Source organism: Copidosoma floridanum, unplaced genomic scaffold, assembly GCF_036245765.1.
Source record: "Copidosoma floridanum isolate Cflo_tuat_1 unplaced genomic scaffold, Cflo_Japanese_pri ptg000007l, whole genome shotgun sequence".
NCBI classification, from domain to species: domain Eukaryota; kingdom Metazoa; phylum Arthropoda; class Insecta; order Hymenoptera; family Encyrtidae; genus Copidosoma; species Copidosoma floridanum.
The window spans coordinates 10,342,360-10,356,669 of NW_028321884.1; the positions used below are offsets into that span (position 1 = coordinate 10,342,360).

At 35.0% G+C, this 14,310-nt stretch overlaps 2 protein-coding genes across 3 annotated transcripts; both read left to right on the forward strand.

Moving 5' to 3' along the window:
* The first annotated feature begins 2,440 nt into the window (after window positions 1-2,440).
* Window positions 2,441-4,425, forward strand: LOC149375380 (uncharacterized). The gene is made up of 2 exons (XM_089588551.1): window positions 2,441-2,564; window positions 2,636-4,425. Exons 1-2 carry the CDS (start codon window positions 2,544-2,546, stop codon window positions 3,791-3,793), a joined length of 1,179 nt encoding a protein of 392 aa, XP_089444677.1. The 5' UTR covers window positions 2,441-2,543; the 3' UTR covers window positions 3,794-4,425.
* A 4,859-nt stretch (window positions 4,426-9,284) lies between these two features.
* Window positions 9,285-13,795, forward strand: LOC106639056 (uncharacterized). 2 transcript variants are annotated; one of them, XM_089588552.1, is made up of 7 exons: window positions 9,285-10,322; window positions 11,267-11,320; window positions 11,410-11,598; window positions 11,658-11,719; window positions 11,849-11,885; window positions 12,374-12,477; window positions 12,552-13,795. In XM_089588552.1, the coding sequence occupies exons 1-7, from the start codon at window positions 10,272-10,274 to the stop codon at window positions 12,748-12,750; spliced, it is 696 nt and encodes a 231-aa protein (XP_089444678.1). In that variant the 5' UTR covers window positions 9,285-10,271; the 3' UTR covers window positions 12,751-13,795. The 2 variants fall into 2 exon arrangements, with proteins under 2 accessions (XP_089444678.1, XP_089444679.1); XM_089588553.1 differs by lacking the exons at window positions 12,374-12,477; window positions 12,552-13,795 and adding an exon at window positions 11,979-12,363.
* Window positions 13,796-14,310: the final 515 nt, after the last annotated feature.

Sequence of the window (14,310 nt, forward strand, 5' to 3'; positions counted from 1 at the left end):
CCATTCGATTTTCACTTACTCCACAAATAATCAATGTTGTCAAACCTAGTCGATAATTAGTTGTTGGTGCGATTGACTGATCATCATCACGATTTCTTTCTGGGTTCAAACTTCCCACATGACAAGTTTCCGTGCTTTCGTTAAATAGTCACGCAATGAAACAGAAAATTTATACGTGAAATATGCGAGGCATGAGGCATGACTAGCTCTTGTTACCAGAAATTCCAAACAGATACGCAGATGTGGGAACACGGTAGTTTTTTTTTTGTTCCTCAAAAAGTAAATTTCCAAATCGTATTCCGCAAAGAAAAAGTGTTTTCTTCCCTCACAGTTAACGACGTCGCGGTAAATTGATTATCGCTTTTAACATGCGAACCAAGTGGGAGCTTCTTCACCACAGCGTAAATGTGAAAATCGCACAGGTCAAATTATACATATGGTAAAAGCTTGAAACTTTGTGTATTCGACGTGTGCACATGTGTGTGTATACATGTAACCGTGAAATATTGAATTTGTAGCATTCGAAGCGAACGAGAGGATGGTGAGGCATAGAAAAAGTCACAGAAAAAAGGAATGGTTTGATAGATTGTACTTATGTGTTTCTGTGTTGACTGATACTATCTTTTGAAACTAAATATGGACACACCCCGTTTCGATGTATATTCATTGCTGTGCTATCGGGCAATCAGATAAAAGCTTTTTGTTCGTTTGGGTTTTTAATTTTTTTTTCTCTTTTTTCGTGCCGAAGTGGCTTGGAAACAAAAAAATGCTCAAAACTGGTTTTTTTTTTTTTTTTTTTTTTTTTTTTTACGGATCGCCTCACATTTTATACTGCTTTAGGAGTAATGATGAATATTATTTCATCAGAATCTATTAATCGATTTGATTCATCTGACAACAACTACGGTAACTTTGCACAAAATTCGAAGGTCTGCCAATACGGATGAAAAAGCTCCTCCCTTTCCTTTGTTTTATTTGTTCCGTACAATAAGACGCATCGGAAATTTCTTTTTTGTTTATTCCTCTCTCTCTTTTTTTTTTTAATGAATATTTTTCAGGGACGAGCATAAAAAGTAACAGCTAAAATCCTTACAAAAAAATGCAACTGAGAGTGCACAGTCACCTCCTCCATTTCTTACCGATCAAACAAGCTTATATATCGTCACCTACAAAAACACCGCCTCGTGGTCGATTGATTTCCACGATTGGTGATTACTTTAATGATAATTACCGTGATACGCACACTTGAATACATTTAAATCACGCACCAACCGTCACAAAATATATCCGATTTTGAAACCCAATAAGTACAACAAGTCACGTTATTTTTCAACTCGAGAAATATTTTTTCTACGTAACTATAAACACTCGACATGTACGCCCATCCCTTATACGCGTATACGGTAAACTTGAAAAAAATGAAAACCTGCCAAGGATCCAGAATTAAGTTTAAGCATTGAGATCTGGAATATATCTCGAGGGATGCAAACTACGGCGGCGCCGAGTGAAATGAGGGTTTTCGCGTCTCGTTCCGGGGGACAAAGATTCGACACTGGTATGCGATAAGTGGCTTCGAATTTATCAAGAACGTTATATACGTACAAGCGGGTTAAGTATACCTCGGGTGTATGAAACTGCAGACAAATAAGCGGAAACTAGAGAGAGAGATGGTAGTGATCCGATATATTCCGGAAATGTTTGGCTTTGGGCCTGCTGCTCGGCGAACTTCTCCGCGCATTGTCTTTCTCCCTCGTTCTTCAGCCAGAGCCTCTATAATTACCACGTGCTCCCTCTCTCTCTCTCTCTCTTTTCTCTTCCACACACCACTGCCAGCGGGTTTCCTCCCACGGCCGAGTTGGAATCCGAACAAACGCTCCCATGATATATATTCTCCGTGTGTACGTTATGATATATAACACGCCTCGAGAGATATTTGTACAGACCTCAATGTCTGTACTGCCATGCACGCGTGGCTTCCAAAGCACATCAAAGATGTTCATTAAACGTACGAATTTTTTTTTTTTTTTTTTTTTTTTTTTTTTTTTCTGTCCCTTTGCGTCAAATCCTCGAGCTGTCTAATTGTTCTGTACCAATTACTTACTTGCAACAATACGTTCAATAATTTATACATTCGACAATTGTATATGTCAAAGCAACTCATGGCGTAATTTTGTCACACAACTCTAGAACGACATATGAATAGTCACCAACGTTAACGAATCGTTCATATTCCGATAATCGGTTGATAATTTGACTCCTGCCGCCACAGCTGTGGTACACAGCAAACAACAAACAAATTAAACCCAAAGTAGTTCATAGGAAAAACAAAGCGTAGATTATGTCACTATACGCACGCGTCGTATGTACATATGTATATAAGCGAGGGGGACAAAGGTCCGACGCAGTTCGTATACACTCTCTTTCTTGTTTTTGTGGTGTATATTTAAATTACGTACAAATAAGTGCAAGATAAGAGGACGTGACAATGCCACAGTGAGCCTTACTCGACTAATCTTGAGCATTGTTGTTCGAGTCGCCTTTGTATGGTACTGCAGTTACAGCACGTAAGTCGTCAAATGTATGAAAGCAAATACCCAATGTTCGACAGATTTTGATTTCCAAATTAACCATTCAGTTACAGATCTACGTCACTTGTTTTCTCAAGAAACAACAACTGTTCGTAATTCCATCGCTGCATCGAAGGAAAAGCATGAAGGAGCTGGAAAGGATAATGTTGGAAATGAGCGACACAGCGGACCTGGACGGGAAGAAAGTGATCGGCGAGATAAAAAACCGGCTGCAAAGGAAGGACAAGGACGCGTACGACGAATGGAAGGACGACGGAAACTTCAGTGTGAACCACGTGTTCGACGATGACGACACTCTGTTGCACCTGGTGGGCAAATGGGGCACCCCGGGGATGTTGGAGGCTCTGCTGGGGCATGGCGGGCACGTGAACGTCCCCGACAACATCGGACAAACGCCGTTGTACCGCGCGATTCAATACGGGAACGTGCGCGTGGTGAAAACCCTGGCGAGCCACATGGCCAACGTCAACGCGTCCGACGTGCACGGGGAGACGCCTTTGCACGTGGCGACGAAGCAAGCGCCGCCCAGGCACAAGGTCGCCATCATCGAGACTTTGATGGAGCACGGGGCCAACGTGGACGCAACGTCCAGTTTCGGAGGTACACCCTTGCACGCGGCAGTTGGCTTGAGCCTGCTGGACGTGGCGAAAGTTTTGATGGACAATGGCGCGAACGTTAACCATTGGGGGGATTTCCGGCGAAACACTCCTCTGCACGAAGCCGCGAGGTACAGCAATGCCGATGTCATTCGGCTGTTGGTGGAAAACGGAGCTGACGTGAACGCGGTTGATTGGCTCGGTAGAACTCCGCTGTACGAAGCTGCAGCGAAGGGCGCCCTGGACAAGGTGGAGGTTCTGTTGGAGCACGGGGCGGACGTCAATAAGGTCGACCACCGTCAGAACGCTCCTCTGCACGTGGCTTTGGAGTGCGACACCGAGGATGTTGCCCTCGTTCTCGTAGGGAAAGGTGCCAAGCTCACCGCACGAAATTACGATGGACAGGTGCCTCTGCATATCGCCGCCAAGAACAATCACTTCGAGGTTGTTCGTGTGATAGCCAACAATGGAGCCGATCTTGATGCTGTGACCGCCGATGGTATGACGCCGCTGGGTTTTGCTAAGGAAGGCAAACACACGGGCATTGTTGAGTACCTTAAAGTCAAAATGGCCAACAAGGTGTTTCGAGGCATGAACGAAACTGTATAGGCCATAGTGATGTTCGGAAATCGTGGTTGACTTGGATCTCATAGGGAAAAATCAGGGCGAGAATGCGAGAATAACAGTAGTGTTGACGTTAAAAAGTATTCTTTATGTTGAAGAAGTCGTTTTTGAAGATAATTCTTATCTTCTCCTTCGTGTGACGTATCAGTTGAGTCATTGGGGGACGATTTCTATTGAGTTGTTAATGCTTATGACAAACACGCATTCCTTTTCAGTCAAAAGTTAAGTATTTTCCAAGAAAATTTAAAGATTCGACTGAAGTTTGTGAGTACATGGCACAAGTTGAACAGGCGCTTAAATCGAAGAAAAAGGTTTTCCTTTTCGTAAGTTATTTCGTAGACTTCAATAACAGCTGTTTGTTGAACCGGTTGGATATAAATATTTTAATTATAACATAGCATTATTATTTGGAATTAAAAGTGTTGATTACACATTAAAAACCATGTCTGACACAAATTTTATGACTGAAAAACTTGTGTAAAATATCCATCCTATAATATGTTGTTTGAATTCGAAAAGCACCCTTATTTTTTAAAACAGCCAGTAGGAAAAAGCGAGTTTTTTCATTTGAATTAAAGATATTGTGTAAAAAAATTATCTACTGTTTTACCTAATTGATAATAAGATAGGCATTACTTAAATTTGAAACTGATTAAAAAAAAGAAAAAAAAAAAAAAATTAATTTAGTCAATCTAGAAGTTATTGTTGTAATACTAAGAACAAATTATTATTTGAAAAAAATTATCAATACGTCACATAATCGTAAAAATAAAGGTTTTACGTATAATTTATGTTCTATGATTAATCTCTTTTTCTTCCCACGCCAGCAAATATTTTAGCATAAGGTATTTTCAACTTCTAAATGGTCAATTACACCATGATAACCTTTATAATTTTAACATCGATGCTTTATTGTTGTATCATCCCTCTGAAGAAAAATGGTCGGTACTTTATATAAAAAAAATATCAGTAATGCCATTATGACACACAACTTCAGCCTTTGTGCATATGACTAAACGTTGTATATGTTAAAGGATAAAATCGCCGTTGTAGTTGAGGCTCTACTTCTGTAAGGACCATTAAAGATAGAACGAAAGAGAAGCCAAAGCCAAAATTCCGCATATATCTCGTGTCTGCAGGGCCGCAAGTAGTAACACTCGCGATAGCGTCGGACATTACTTCATTTCGAAAATATTCTCAGAAATAAATTGTAAGTTTTGGCGAGAGAGAGAGAACAAAGTACGGATGCCGATGGGATCGAGGCCACGCAGTTTTGGTTCGTTTTGGTCGACTCTTCATCTTTTTCTCCCTCTCGATCTGTTTTTTTCCTGGGCCTTGTCACCTTTTCATTCGGTGTTTTGTTTCGAAGCACTTACAATACTTGGAAAAAGTAAATTTTACCAAAAGATGTATTTTACATTAAAATTTTTTTCATTTTACGATGAACTGTCGAGCGTTTCAAGAATATCTGATAACTTATCAGTAAAACATATAACAAACGACTCTAGTGAAATTACTATCAAGTTATTAATTGGTTTGAAAGAAAGCAAACTCATTATCGAATTAATTATTAATATTACTGAACGAGAATTCAATATTTTAAGTACCGACTTGAAAACCATTATTTAATTTTAGTCTACAACACATGTTTTTGTTCAATTGCTCATCACATCAACAAATGATAATACTTTTTTTTTATGCATTACATAAATCTTTATTGGATATTTAATAACACTTGAGAATAATAATAACGGTATGAAAAAATTAATGCATTTTTCACACGTAATAATAACTTAAAAAAAGAATGCAATAAAAAAGATTTTGCGTGATCTTGCACTTAATATGCGTATTCGTTTTAATTTGAAGAATTAACTTTATAGAGTGTCACCACTAATAAGCGTTTTTATAAAAAAATTTCACTTTTTATGAACTTAGACTTTAAGTACTATTCGCAGGAATCAAAAAGTGGAGGAACAGTATTGTTCGCAGTAGGTCGCAAAGTGCCTCAAGATTTTCTAGCCAATGGAGGGGGTGGAGGAGCGAAGGCTTAGGGAAACTCTTGAGTGTTCGACGTAAGAGAATCCGTGAAAAGTTCGAAAAGGGGACCAAAGGGGAGACAAAGCAATGAATGGAGCTTGGAAAAGTGCGAAAAGACCTTTCTTGTACTATGGATGCCTTGGTAATAATGCCTCGTCAAAGCGAAACTTTCCAAAAAGTTTCCTTTGCTTCGGAATGACGTTCCCGTGGAGTTGTAAATTAATGTACTCCTGCAGGGCTACGTTATTTGACGAACAAATAAATTATTTTTTCCCCTCATTCAGCGTATTTACTATGGAAGTACATTTTTTTTTTTTTTTCAGCATAATTAAAAACTACACAAAATACAAAATTTTTAACCGTGTATGACCGGAAATGTTGCTATCCCACCGAGATTCCTTTTTTTGACGTCAGGGAGATGATAAATGTCAAAACAGTAATAGAGAGACGAAAACAAAAAAAAAAAACGGGACCAATGAATGCTCTGCTCATGGTTTGCCTCTGCGTTATCTCGTCAGTTAGTTGTGCTTGTAAGTTCGATAACTCTTTATTTTTTCTAATTAGGTTATGGCATCTATTTATTGGTGCTATTTAAAGCTCATACTTTTAAAATAGAATTTTTTTTATTTTATTTTTTTTTTTATCATAATACGCTGCTATGTTTCGTCGAGGACAGTTGTTTTGATAAATGTTAACTGACGCGTGTTTCTTATCTGCTGAAATATTTTTGGAACTACTGCACGTATACGTTATTTGCCAGTAAATGTCCAATATTATTCAAAATACATTGTCCGTGAAAGCAAGAAAATAATATGCTTTCTGATTACCTGAGTCGTTCAAGTTCACATGATTGCACCCACACATTGAATACTATACGAATAGAAGTAGTCTGTGATTTTTTTTTTATTGAAGAACTGCAATGATAAATAAAAGTAATTAAAAGTTGACCTATACAATAAGAGTCACACATGTAAAATAATGCATTGATTTGCTTTTCGCTCTGGGCACATGTGTATGAGTTTATGTATCAATGACACAACATCTAGATCGTAAACTACAGGTGTCATAAAATTTAACAGAAAATTATAAAAATCTATTTTTTTATTTCAAAATGATAAATGGTTGCTGCATAATTTATTTATTTCACAACGTGTTTGTTGGTGTAGTATATTGCTACAGTATCAGCTCATACTGTAGTCTGATATAACAATTTTTTTTTTTTTTTCGAATTCTACTTTTTAATATCAATTTTCTTACTATTTATTGACATTTCTACTTTATAAAATGTACATAAAGTCAGGCTGATCAAATAAACGCCTGTGGGCTTGGAAAATGAAATAAAATAAAATGAACACATTTTATACAACATCAATAGTACGTGGTACCTCACGAACTGTAATTTGTAAAGAAAATAGATATTGTAAATTAACAGTAAATCATCAGTAAATTAACTTTTAAATTTACCCATATTTGGCAGTAAAATAAATATTGCATTCATTATACATCAGATTTTTAAGGTGGTAAGTTTACTAACATTATTTTATTTATTTATGACCTAATACATTGATCCATTACAAGTCTGTTATATTACCCATTATTTTGTGACAAAAAAAAATTTGTTCACTTTAATTCTACAATTTTTCTTTTTTGCACATTACTTATACAATAACACTGTCTCATATATAATTAAAAACATATAATTAGTTTTTGATGTAGAGTTGTGTCAATGAAGAGCATTTTTATAGTACAAATTCTGCACAAGTGATGAAAAAATTTAGATCCAAGTGTTGTGCATAAATATTGCGGTTAATGTATGTTTTGTCTTAAATAACCAATAAAATGTAGCAACTTGAGTTGAATGATTTATTCAATCTTCTCAAATTACTCTTATTTGTAGTAATTTAAATAGTTATTAAAAAAAACAAAACAAAAAAACAGTTAATTTCCAATGTCTACTCTTAAAAATGAGTCACTTTTATCAAACTTGAAAATAATGTTCATCAAGGCGAGACGACATTCAATTGGTACATGTATGTTGCAATGACAGAAAAAAGTATAAAATAACTACGCACTGGAAAGATAAGGCATTGAATATAAGCTAACATCGATCCAGAAATCGCTTTATAGTGTTTGAGACTACGACTTGTACAGTTTTAAAGATGACGGTGCACAAATTGTATACATCCAAGTAAATCACCAACTCTGTGCTTGAATTTGCAATGGTCAACTTAGTTTTTACCAAAGTGTCAACAGACTTTTGTAAGTAAGTACTTTGCACACGTAATTATTGATACGTTGTATTTACTCATTTCTTGTGAAAAAAACTAAATTTCCTCGTAATGAACAATTTAAAATTCAGAAATGCATTTTTAATGACAGAAAGAAAGGCAAAAAATATTTTTCTCTAAGTAGTTATCGATAAGTTATTATTGAAATAACAGTCATGTTGGACTTGTCAATTGAGAAAATATTAACAAGGAAATAAAGTTTTTTTTAACAACAAACATGAAAATTTCCCACGACGAAATGAAAAAAACTCGAGCTCTACTTTGCATTGGCGTATAAAAACCTCTTTCATGTTCTGCACGACAAAAGCAAAGTTCCCATAAAGTTAAGAAAGGCAAATAACAACATAACGAGTGATTCTTAAATCTCTTTCGATTTAGCACGAGTTTCGATTGATAAAAATGCAGCGGTGACCCTGTGCCAGTGGCGACAGCTGCTGTGAGTGAGAAAAAAAAAAAAAAAAAAAAAGAAAAAAGTGACGAAACGACGAGACATGCACTACATACATCGAAAATCATCATGCACGCGCACACCCGCTACATGCTCAAGTCTAACGGCACGCGTTATCACTCGGTGAATATATATCTAAAATTTCACTCAATTAACATTTCGGAATTTCAATGTGTTAGAAGGAAGATATGCACGCGATTCATGTGATAAGGACAAATAACTTTTTTCTTGCCAATGTCGCAATCGTTTAAAGTAACACAAGGAAAAGTGGAATTAAGACACAAGTTACGAAGAAAAAAGAAGAAAAGTTGGTGATGTTTACGGTGGTCCATCTAGACAGAGCACAAGCCATTGAAAACAGAAAGAAACGTACAAAGTGTCCATGTAGCCATGTGAATTTAGATTTTTTATGTCACGGATAGCGGAGGGACGAAAAAAATCACACGGTGAGTGGCTCATTAGTTCTCAACTTCAGTTGTTATCTGTGTCATTTTCGGTGATACCAATCACAGTGCGACGACATCGGGAAAAATGTTCAAAGCCAGGGAGCACCGATTGTCTCGACTGATAATCTTTTTTTCCTAATTGTCGTAGCCACGGCAGCCACGGTAATTGATAACAGATAAAGACAGTTATTTTTCACGAGAATGAAGAAAAGTGGGGTATCGCTGGTAGGTTTCTTGACATCGAATATTTAAAAAAAATAATAATTTGTTTACAAAAAAATGACATACTTTAGTGTTAATCTTTTCGAAATTACATTGAAACAACGGCCTAAAATATCTTTCATTAATATTTTGTTGTCTTACGTATTAATTTTGTCAAATGGATTTTTTAAAAGTTCTCACTAAAAACAAACAAAAATAAATATAGTTTCCGTGCTGGAATATGAATCAAATGAACAATTTAGGAATCTTTTGTATACATTATGTATTATATAAACTAATTTCTCGTTGAAAGGTTAATTTTTTTACTTTAATTCACGGCTGCTTGTCGAGTAAATCATAAGTTATACAATTGATATCAATGCCGAAAAAAAGTTGTAAAGTAGTATACACTTTGAGCAGCGTCAAGGCGCGTTATCCAAACTTTTACGTGTAAAAAAAAAAAAAAAAAAAAAAAAAAAAAAAGAGTAAAACGTTCGATAATAGATAATAGACGTATTTTGCAATTCACGTGCCGCGTGAGCTTCTTCTTATGCCGCTCACCTCCCCCCGCTGTAAGCAAACAATACCGTTGATTTTTTGTAAGCTTTCGTACAGTGTAACGCATCGTTAACGTATATAATTTAACATTTGTCACGACTAACAAGTTGATTTTGGATACCCTCCGCACCCCACCTTCCCCGAGTGTAATTAACCGACTTGTTCGTAGTCTAGCGCTATTATTTATATATTATCGTCACATGTGTGCGCACATGTCCGAGGGAAAGGAAAGAAAGAGAGACAGTATTGTACCACGAAAAGTTCGGGGAGTTACGCTTTGTTCGATTAACGATAAGAGGTTGAATAAAAGTCGGTTGCAACTGAAGTTACTGCTGATTTGATTGACCAGTGTCAAGAAGCAATTCACCTTGACATCGGTGCTCCTGAAAAATTGGATTTCGACTAGAGCCGGGCTTACCAATTTTTGTTCCACTTTTTAAATTTTATGCCAAAGTTGCGGATCTCTGGCTGTTTGCTCTGTAAACATGGTAGACGTTTTTCTCTGCTCCTGTACCACTGTCGTATTGCTTCTACTGGTAAGTCCTTCAATCGTACTTAACTATAGTTTAAATTATATATTCGGTTCAAAGATTGAGCATATTTTTTTTTAAACAAAGCTCTTCAATTTTATCTAGTGCATGGATTTTTGAAAAGATTTCTATGTCCAAAGCAGTTTCTAGAAAATTATTCCGGCGATGTTTACAGGAAATTACGATATCTAATAAAAAAAACAATTTCGGAACACATTAAAGATATATTTTTTAAAGTTTGAGCATCAGACAGATCATTAACGGCTAATAGCTTGTTTTCTTTGTGCCGCATATTAAAATCCCATTATATTTCCAGAAAAGACGTTCTTCTGATAATTGATTTTAAGAAGATATCTTTCACGCTGTACTACAATTACGAGTTATTGTAACAACAGCGTACACATGATTTTTCATTAATAATTTTTTTCATTTAACGCACAACTTATCATCATGGTGACGAAAAATGTTCACACAATCGTATTTTTTATGGACACTTGAGTAATACTTAAAAAATTACACTTTTATGTCAGCGGTCTATACACGACTAGAATTATGTCTGGACTAGGGGTAAACGGTACAGTTATTGACACCTTAAGGTAGTGATTGACCCCTGTATAATTTGTACATCTATATATAAAGGCTCCATTTAAAAATGCATGTGGCGGTCAATCACTATCGGGGGGTCAACAACTGTACCGTTTACCCCTATTTTTTACTTTTCTAGCTTAGGGGCATCATGTGACCATATATTTTATACTCGTACATAAATTTTCAAATGTATTGCATTAAATGTATATACTCTTAGACATGTGTTAGAAGGAATGATATATTTTTTTTAGAAATTTTTATTTCTATTCCTTGACATTTCTTGTCTAAGAGAATTAGATTGAATATGGATTGAGACATTAACTTTTTTATTCTGTAACTGAATTTTTTTTGTAACTTTACAGGTATCTACGAAAATTGCTTGTGGTGAATCGGCTCAAGTCCCTGATATCAATGATGTAAGTTGATTTAAAAATCCACTGAATAATGTAATAAACTTAGTTACAAAATATCAAACGAAAAATGATTGTTTCAACACGTGTTTTAGAATCCCTACGTCGAGGAAAATAAATTACATTTTCTTGATGAGCGTGACTTTAGAAACTATTCAAAACGTCACGAGGAATACCGAAGAGCTGATTATCCGTTCAAAAAAATTGCAGAAATTATGAAAGCATTGGACAACAATTCTATAAATTCAATAAAACCAATCAGAAAAGATTCACCGAGAACAAATGTAAGTACAGAATAAAAATCACTTAATCATCCGTTACAATAAACTGTATATATTTTTAGAACATAGCAAAGGCTGACATGAAATATCCCGCTTCCAAGGCATCTAGGACGCGTATGTCAAGGTATGTAAATTTCAGCATTGAAAATAATTTTATTTTTTTTTATAACGAAAAAAACGAGGTGAGATTGGTTATTCAATTCTCTGATTTATCTTTTAGACGAATGAAATTAATTATTAATACATTTTGTAGCTTACACCGAATAGGCGACACTAAGTGCATAGAAGATGTAAGTTTTTCAAACTATAAATTACATTCAAATTATATTTAATCGTTTTCTCTTAATGTGCTAATCAAGTAACTTTTATAATGTAACTTTAAGGGCATAGATTTTCATACGCCATCTTACTTTGGTAAAATTTAATAGTTTCACAACGTAAAAATTAATTTAAAAAAGTTTTTCCTTGAAATGTGTAAGAAACAAAAGAGCAGTGAAAAATTATCGGGTGTACCTTTGAAGTAAAAATGTTGGATGGATGCTAAATTATATGCAAAAAGCTGATGACAGCATGGTTTCATTACTAGCCAAAATAATGCACCTACGGATTTTTCAATTTTTTTACGAGAAGGAAATTTTGAAAAAAAATCCACGGATTCCCTGCAAAACGCGTAAAGCCCTATTTTAATAGCACATCATAATAAATTGAGATGGTGGTGGACATGTGAGGTGAATTGAAACTCGAAAAATATTGATTTTTCACTTTCATTTCTTTACAGCGATACGAACTTTTTTTAATCAGAGGAAAAGACATTTTCGGAAAAGACTACTATATTGTTAACGTAGAGGGTCATCAGCAAAAAATGAATTACATTTTCTGCCGGTATGTGGATTGTGACATTACAGTCGATTCTTTAAAATAAGCTATTTTTATTTATCTTTTTCTTTCATACTCAGCAATAAAGGTGATAGATGTGGGGATAAAATTAGAACACCAGAAAATTACGATGATTTTTGCGATGAAGCCTATACCACAATTGAATTGATGGCATTTCTTACAACTGAGGAAATAACGCCGAAAGCTGTGAGTAGAAGACCTTTCAACATACCGATTGGCTGCAATTGCCGGTCAAAACGAAGACACGAGGACGTGTGAATATTTCCAAGTGAATGAAAACGAAAAACTCCAGACGTTTATTATAAAAACACTGAAGAGATCACTGTCAAATATTTATATCCTGTTGGAAGCGTTGGATATCTGTAGGAATTAAAAAAATTTGTAGCCTTTGGTGTGAGTGCAATGTTTATTTTTGCGAATGTTGAATTTTACACAATTTGAACTTAATTCAACACTTAGCGATTTAATTTATAAATATGTTATGGTGTTAATGATTATCAACATTAGTCATAGAACATTAATTGTATGTACATAGTATAGTACACACTACCCTTACAAGGGTGACATTATGAAAGTTAGCAACTTTGAAGTGTTATACTGTATTTTATTTAATTATGTCCTTTATAGTAACTTACTTTCTTGTATACTTAACGGGTGTCTAGCGAAATTAGAAGTAAAACAAAGTAACATTGAAAGTAAGTACAAGTAGGAATGAACTTATCAAATTGACCTCGTTTACAATAAACTGATATGATAAAATTTAAGACAAAGAAGTTTTTTTGCTATCATTAGCATCAAATAAAAAAAAAATGCTCTTTTCTAAAGAAAATGTCAAAAGTGTATTTTCTGTATAAATATTGTATGTAAAAAATATTTGAAAAGCCAAGTAATGGTGTTCAGTCGTTATATAAACTGTGTGATATTATTTACAAAAAATTTAAAATATGGTTGTGTATGTTTTATCAACGATTGTTCAAATCTTTAAATGAATTTAGAATAGATAAAATTACGGAGATTGGAATTATAATTCTCTTTTAAATTTCTCGTTATCAGTAATTGTTTTCCTAAGCATCGAATAAGTAAACGCAACTTTCAACGTAATGTATAGATTAGTCAATGTAAACAAGTATAAGTTAACAATATGCATACCTTTCGACAGTCCACAAGCTTTTATTTGATTAGTAATTAATTCATATCCCTGTATAATCTACGCTGATAATTATCTGTGATGCATTTTTATGTTAGAAGTAGGTAATAGTATGTATTTTAATAAGATCAAATGGTAATAACATTGCATATCTAATAAAAAAAGTTACGTAGTATTTATTATTTTGTATTTAGTTGTAAAATAACCTACAGAGCGTTAACATTCGACACAAAGTGTGACGTACTAAAATTTAGCTTCCATCGAGTGCGACGTACGAAGCGTCTTACGCAAGCTGATAAATACGATAAGTGACGTTTGACGGCTCCGTGGTGACGAACTGTCTACCCTGAACTGATAAACTGGCGTCAGTCATAGATGGAAAACATTTGACCATCGAAAAAAGTACGAGTGAACGCCGTGAAAAAATAAAAGACATTCCTATTAATACTTCACCGATGATCTACGCATCGTGTCCATATACGTGCTGCGTTGTGGGGTGTTATATCTTGATGATCCATAAACGCTCAAACTAGCCTATTTGTTTGCGGGATTATCCGACACTTGTGATTCTTTTGATGTTTTCCCATTAATACTGGAAAAAAAATGTACCAGTCATCTTCATGAATCACGTTTAGAGGAATCTTGATTTGGGGGGATCTGGGTACGATGGT

Excerpts from the sequence above, each read along its gene's own strand:
- LOC106639056 (XM_089588552.1), top strand. The coding sequence starts at position 10,272 with ATGGTAGACGTTTTTCTCTGCTCCTGTACCACTGTCGTATTGCTTCTA. Across the intron at positions 11,720-11,848 it reads TCTAGGACGCGTATGTCAAG|CTTACACCGAATAGGCGACA; the intron begins GTATGTAAATTT and ends TACATTTTGTAG. Across the intron at positions 11,886-12,373 it reads ACACTAAGTGCATAGAAGAT|CGATACGAACTTTTTTTAAT; the intron begins GTAAGTTTTTCA and ends ATTTCTTTACAG.
- LOC149375380 (XM_089588551.1), top strand. The coding sequence starts at position 2,544 with ATGGTACTGCAGTTACAGCAC. Across the intron at positions 2,565-2,635 it reads TGGTACTGCAGTTACAGCAC|TTACAGATCTACGTCACTTG; the intron begins GTAAGTCGTCAA and ends TTAACCATTCAG.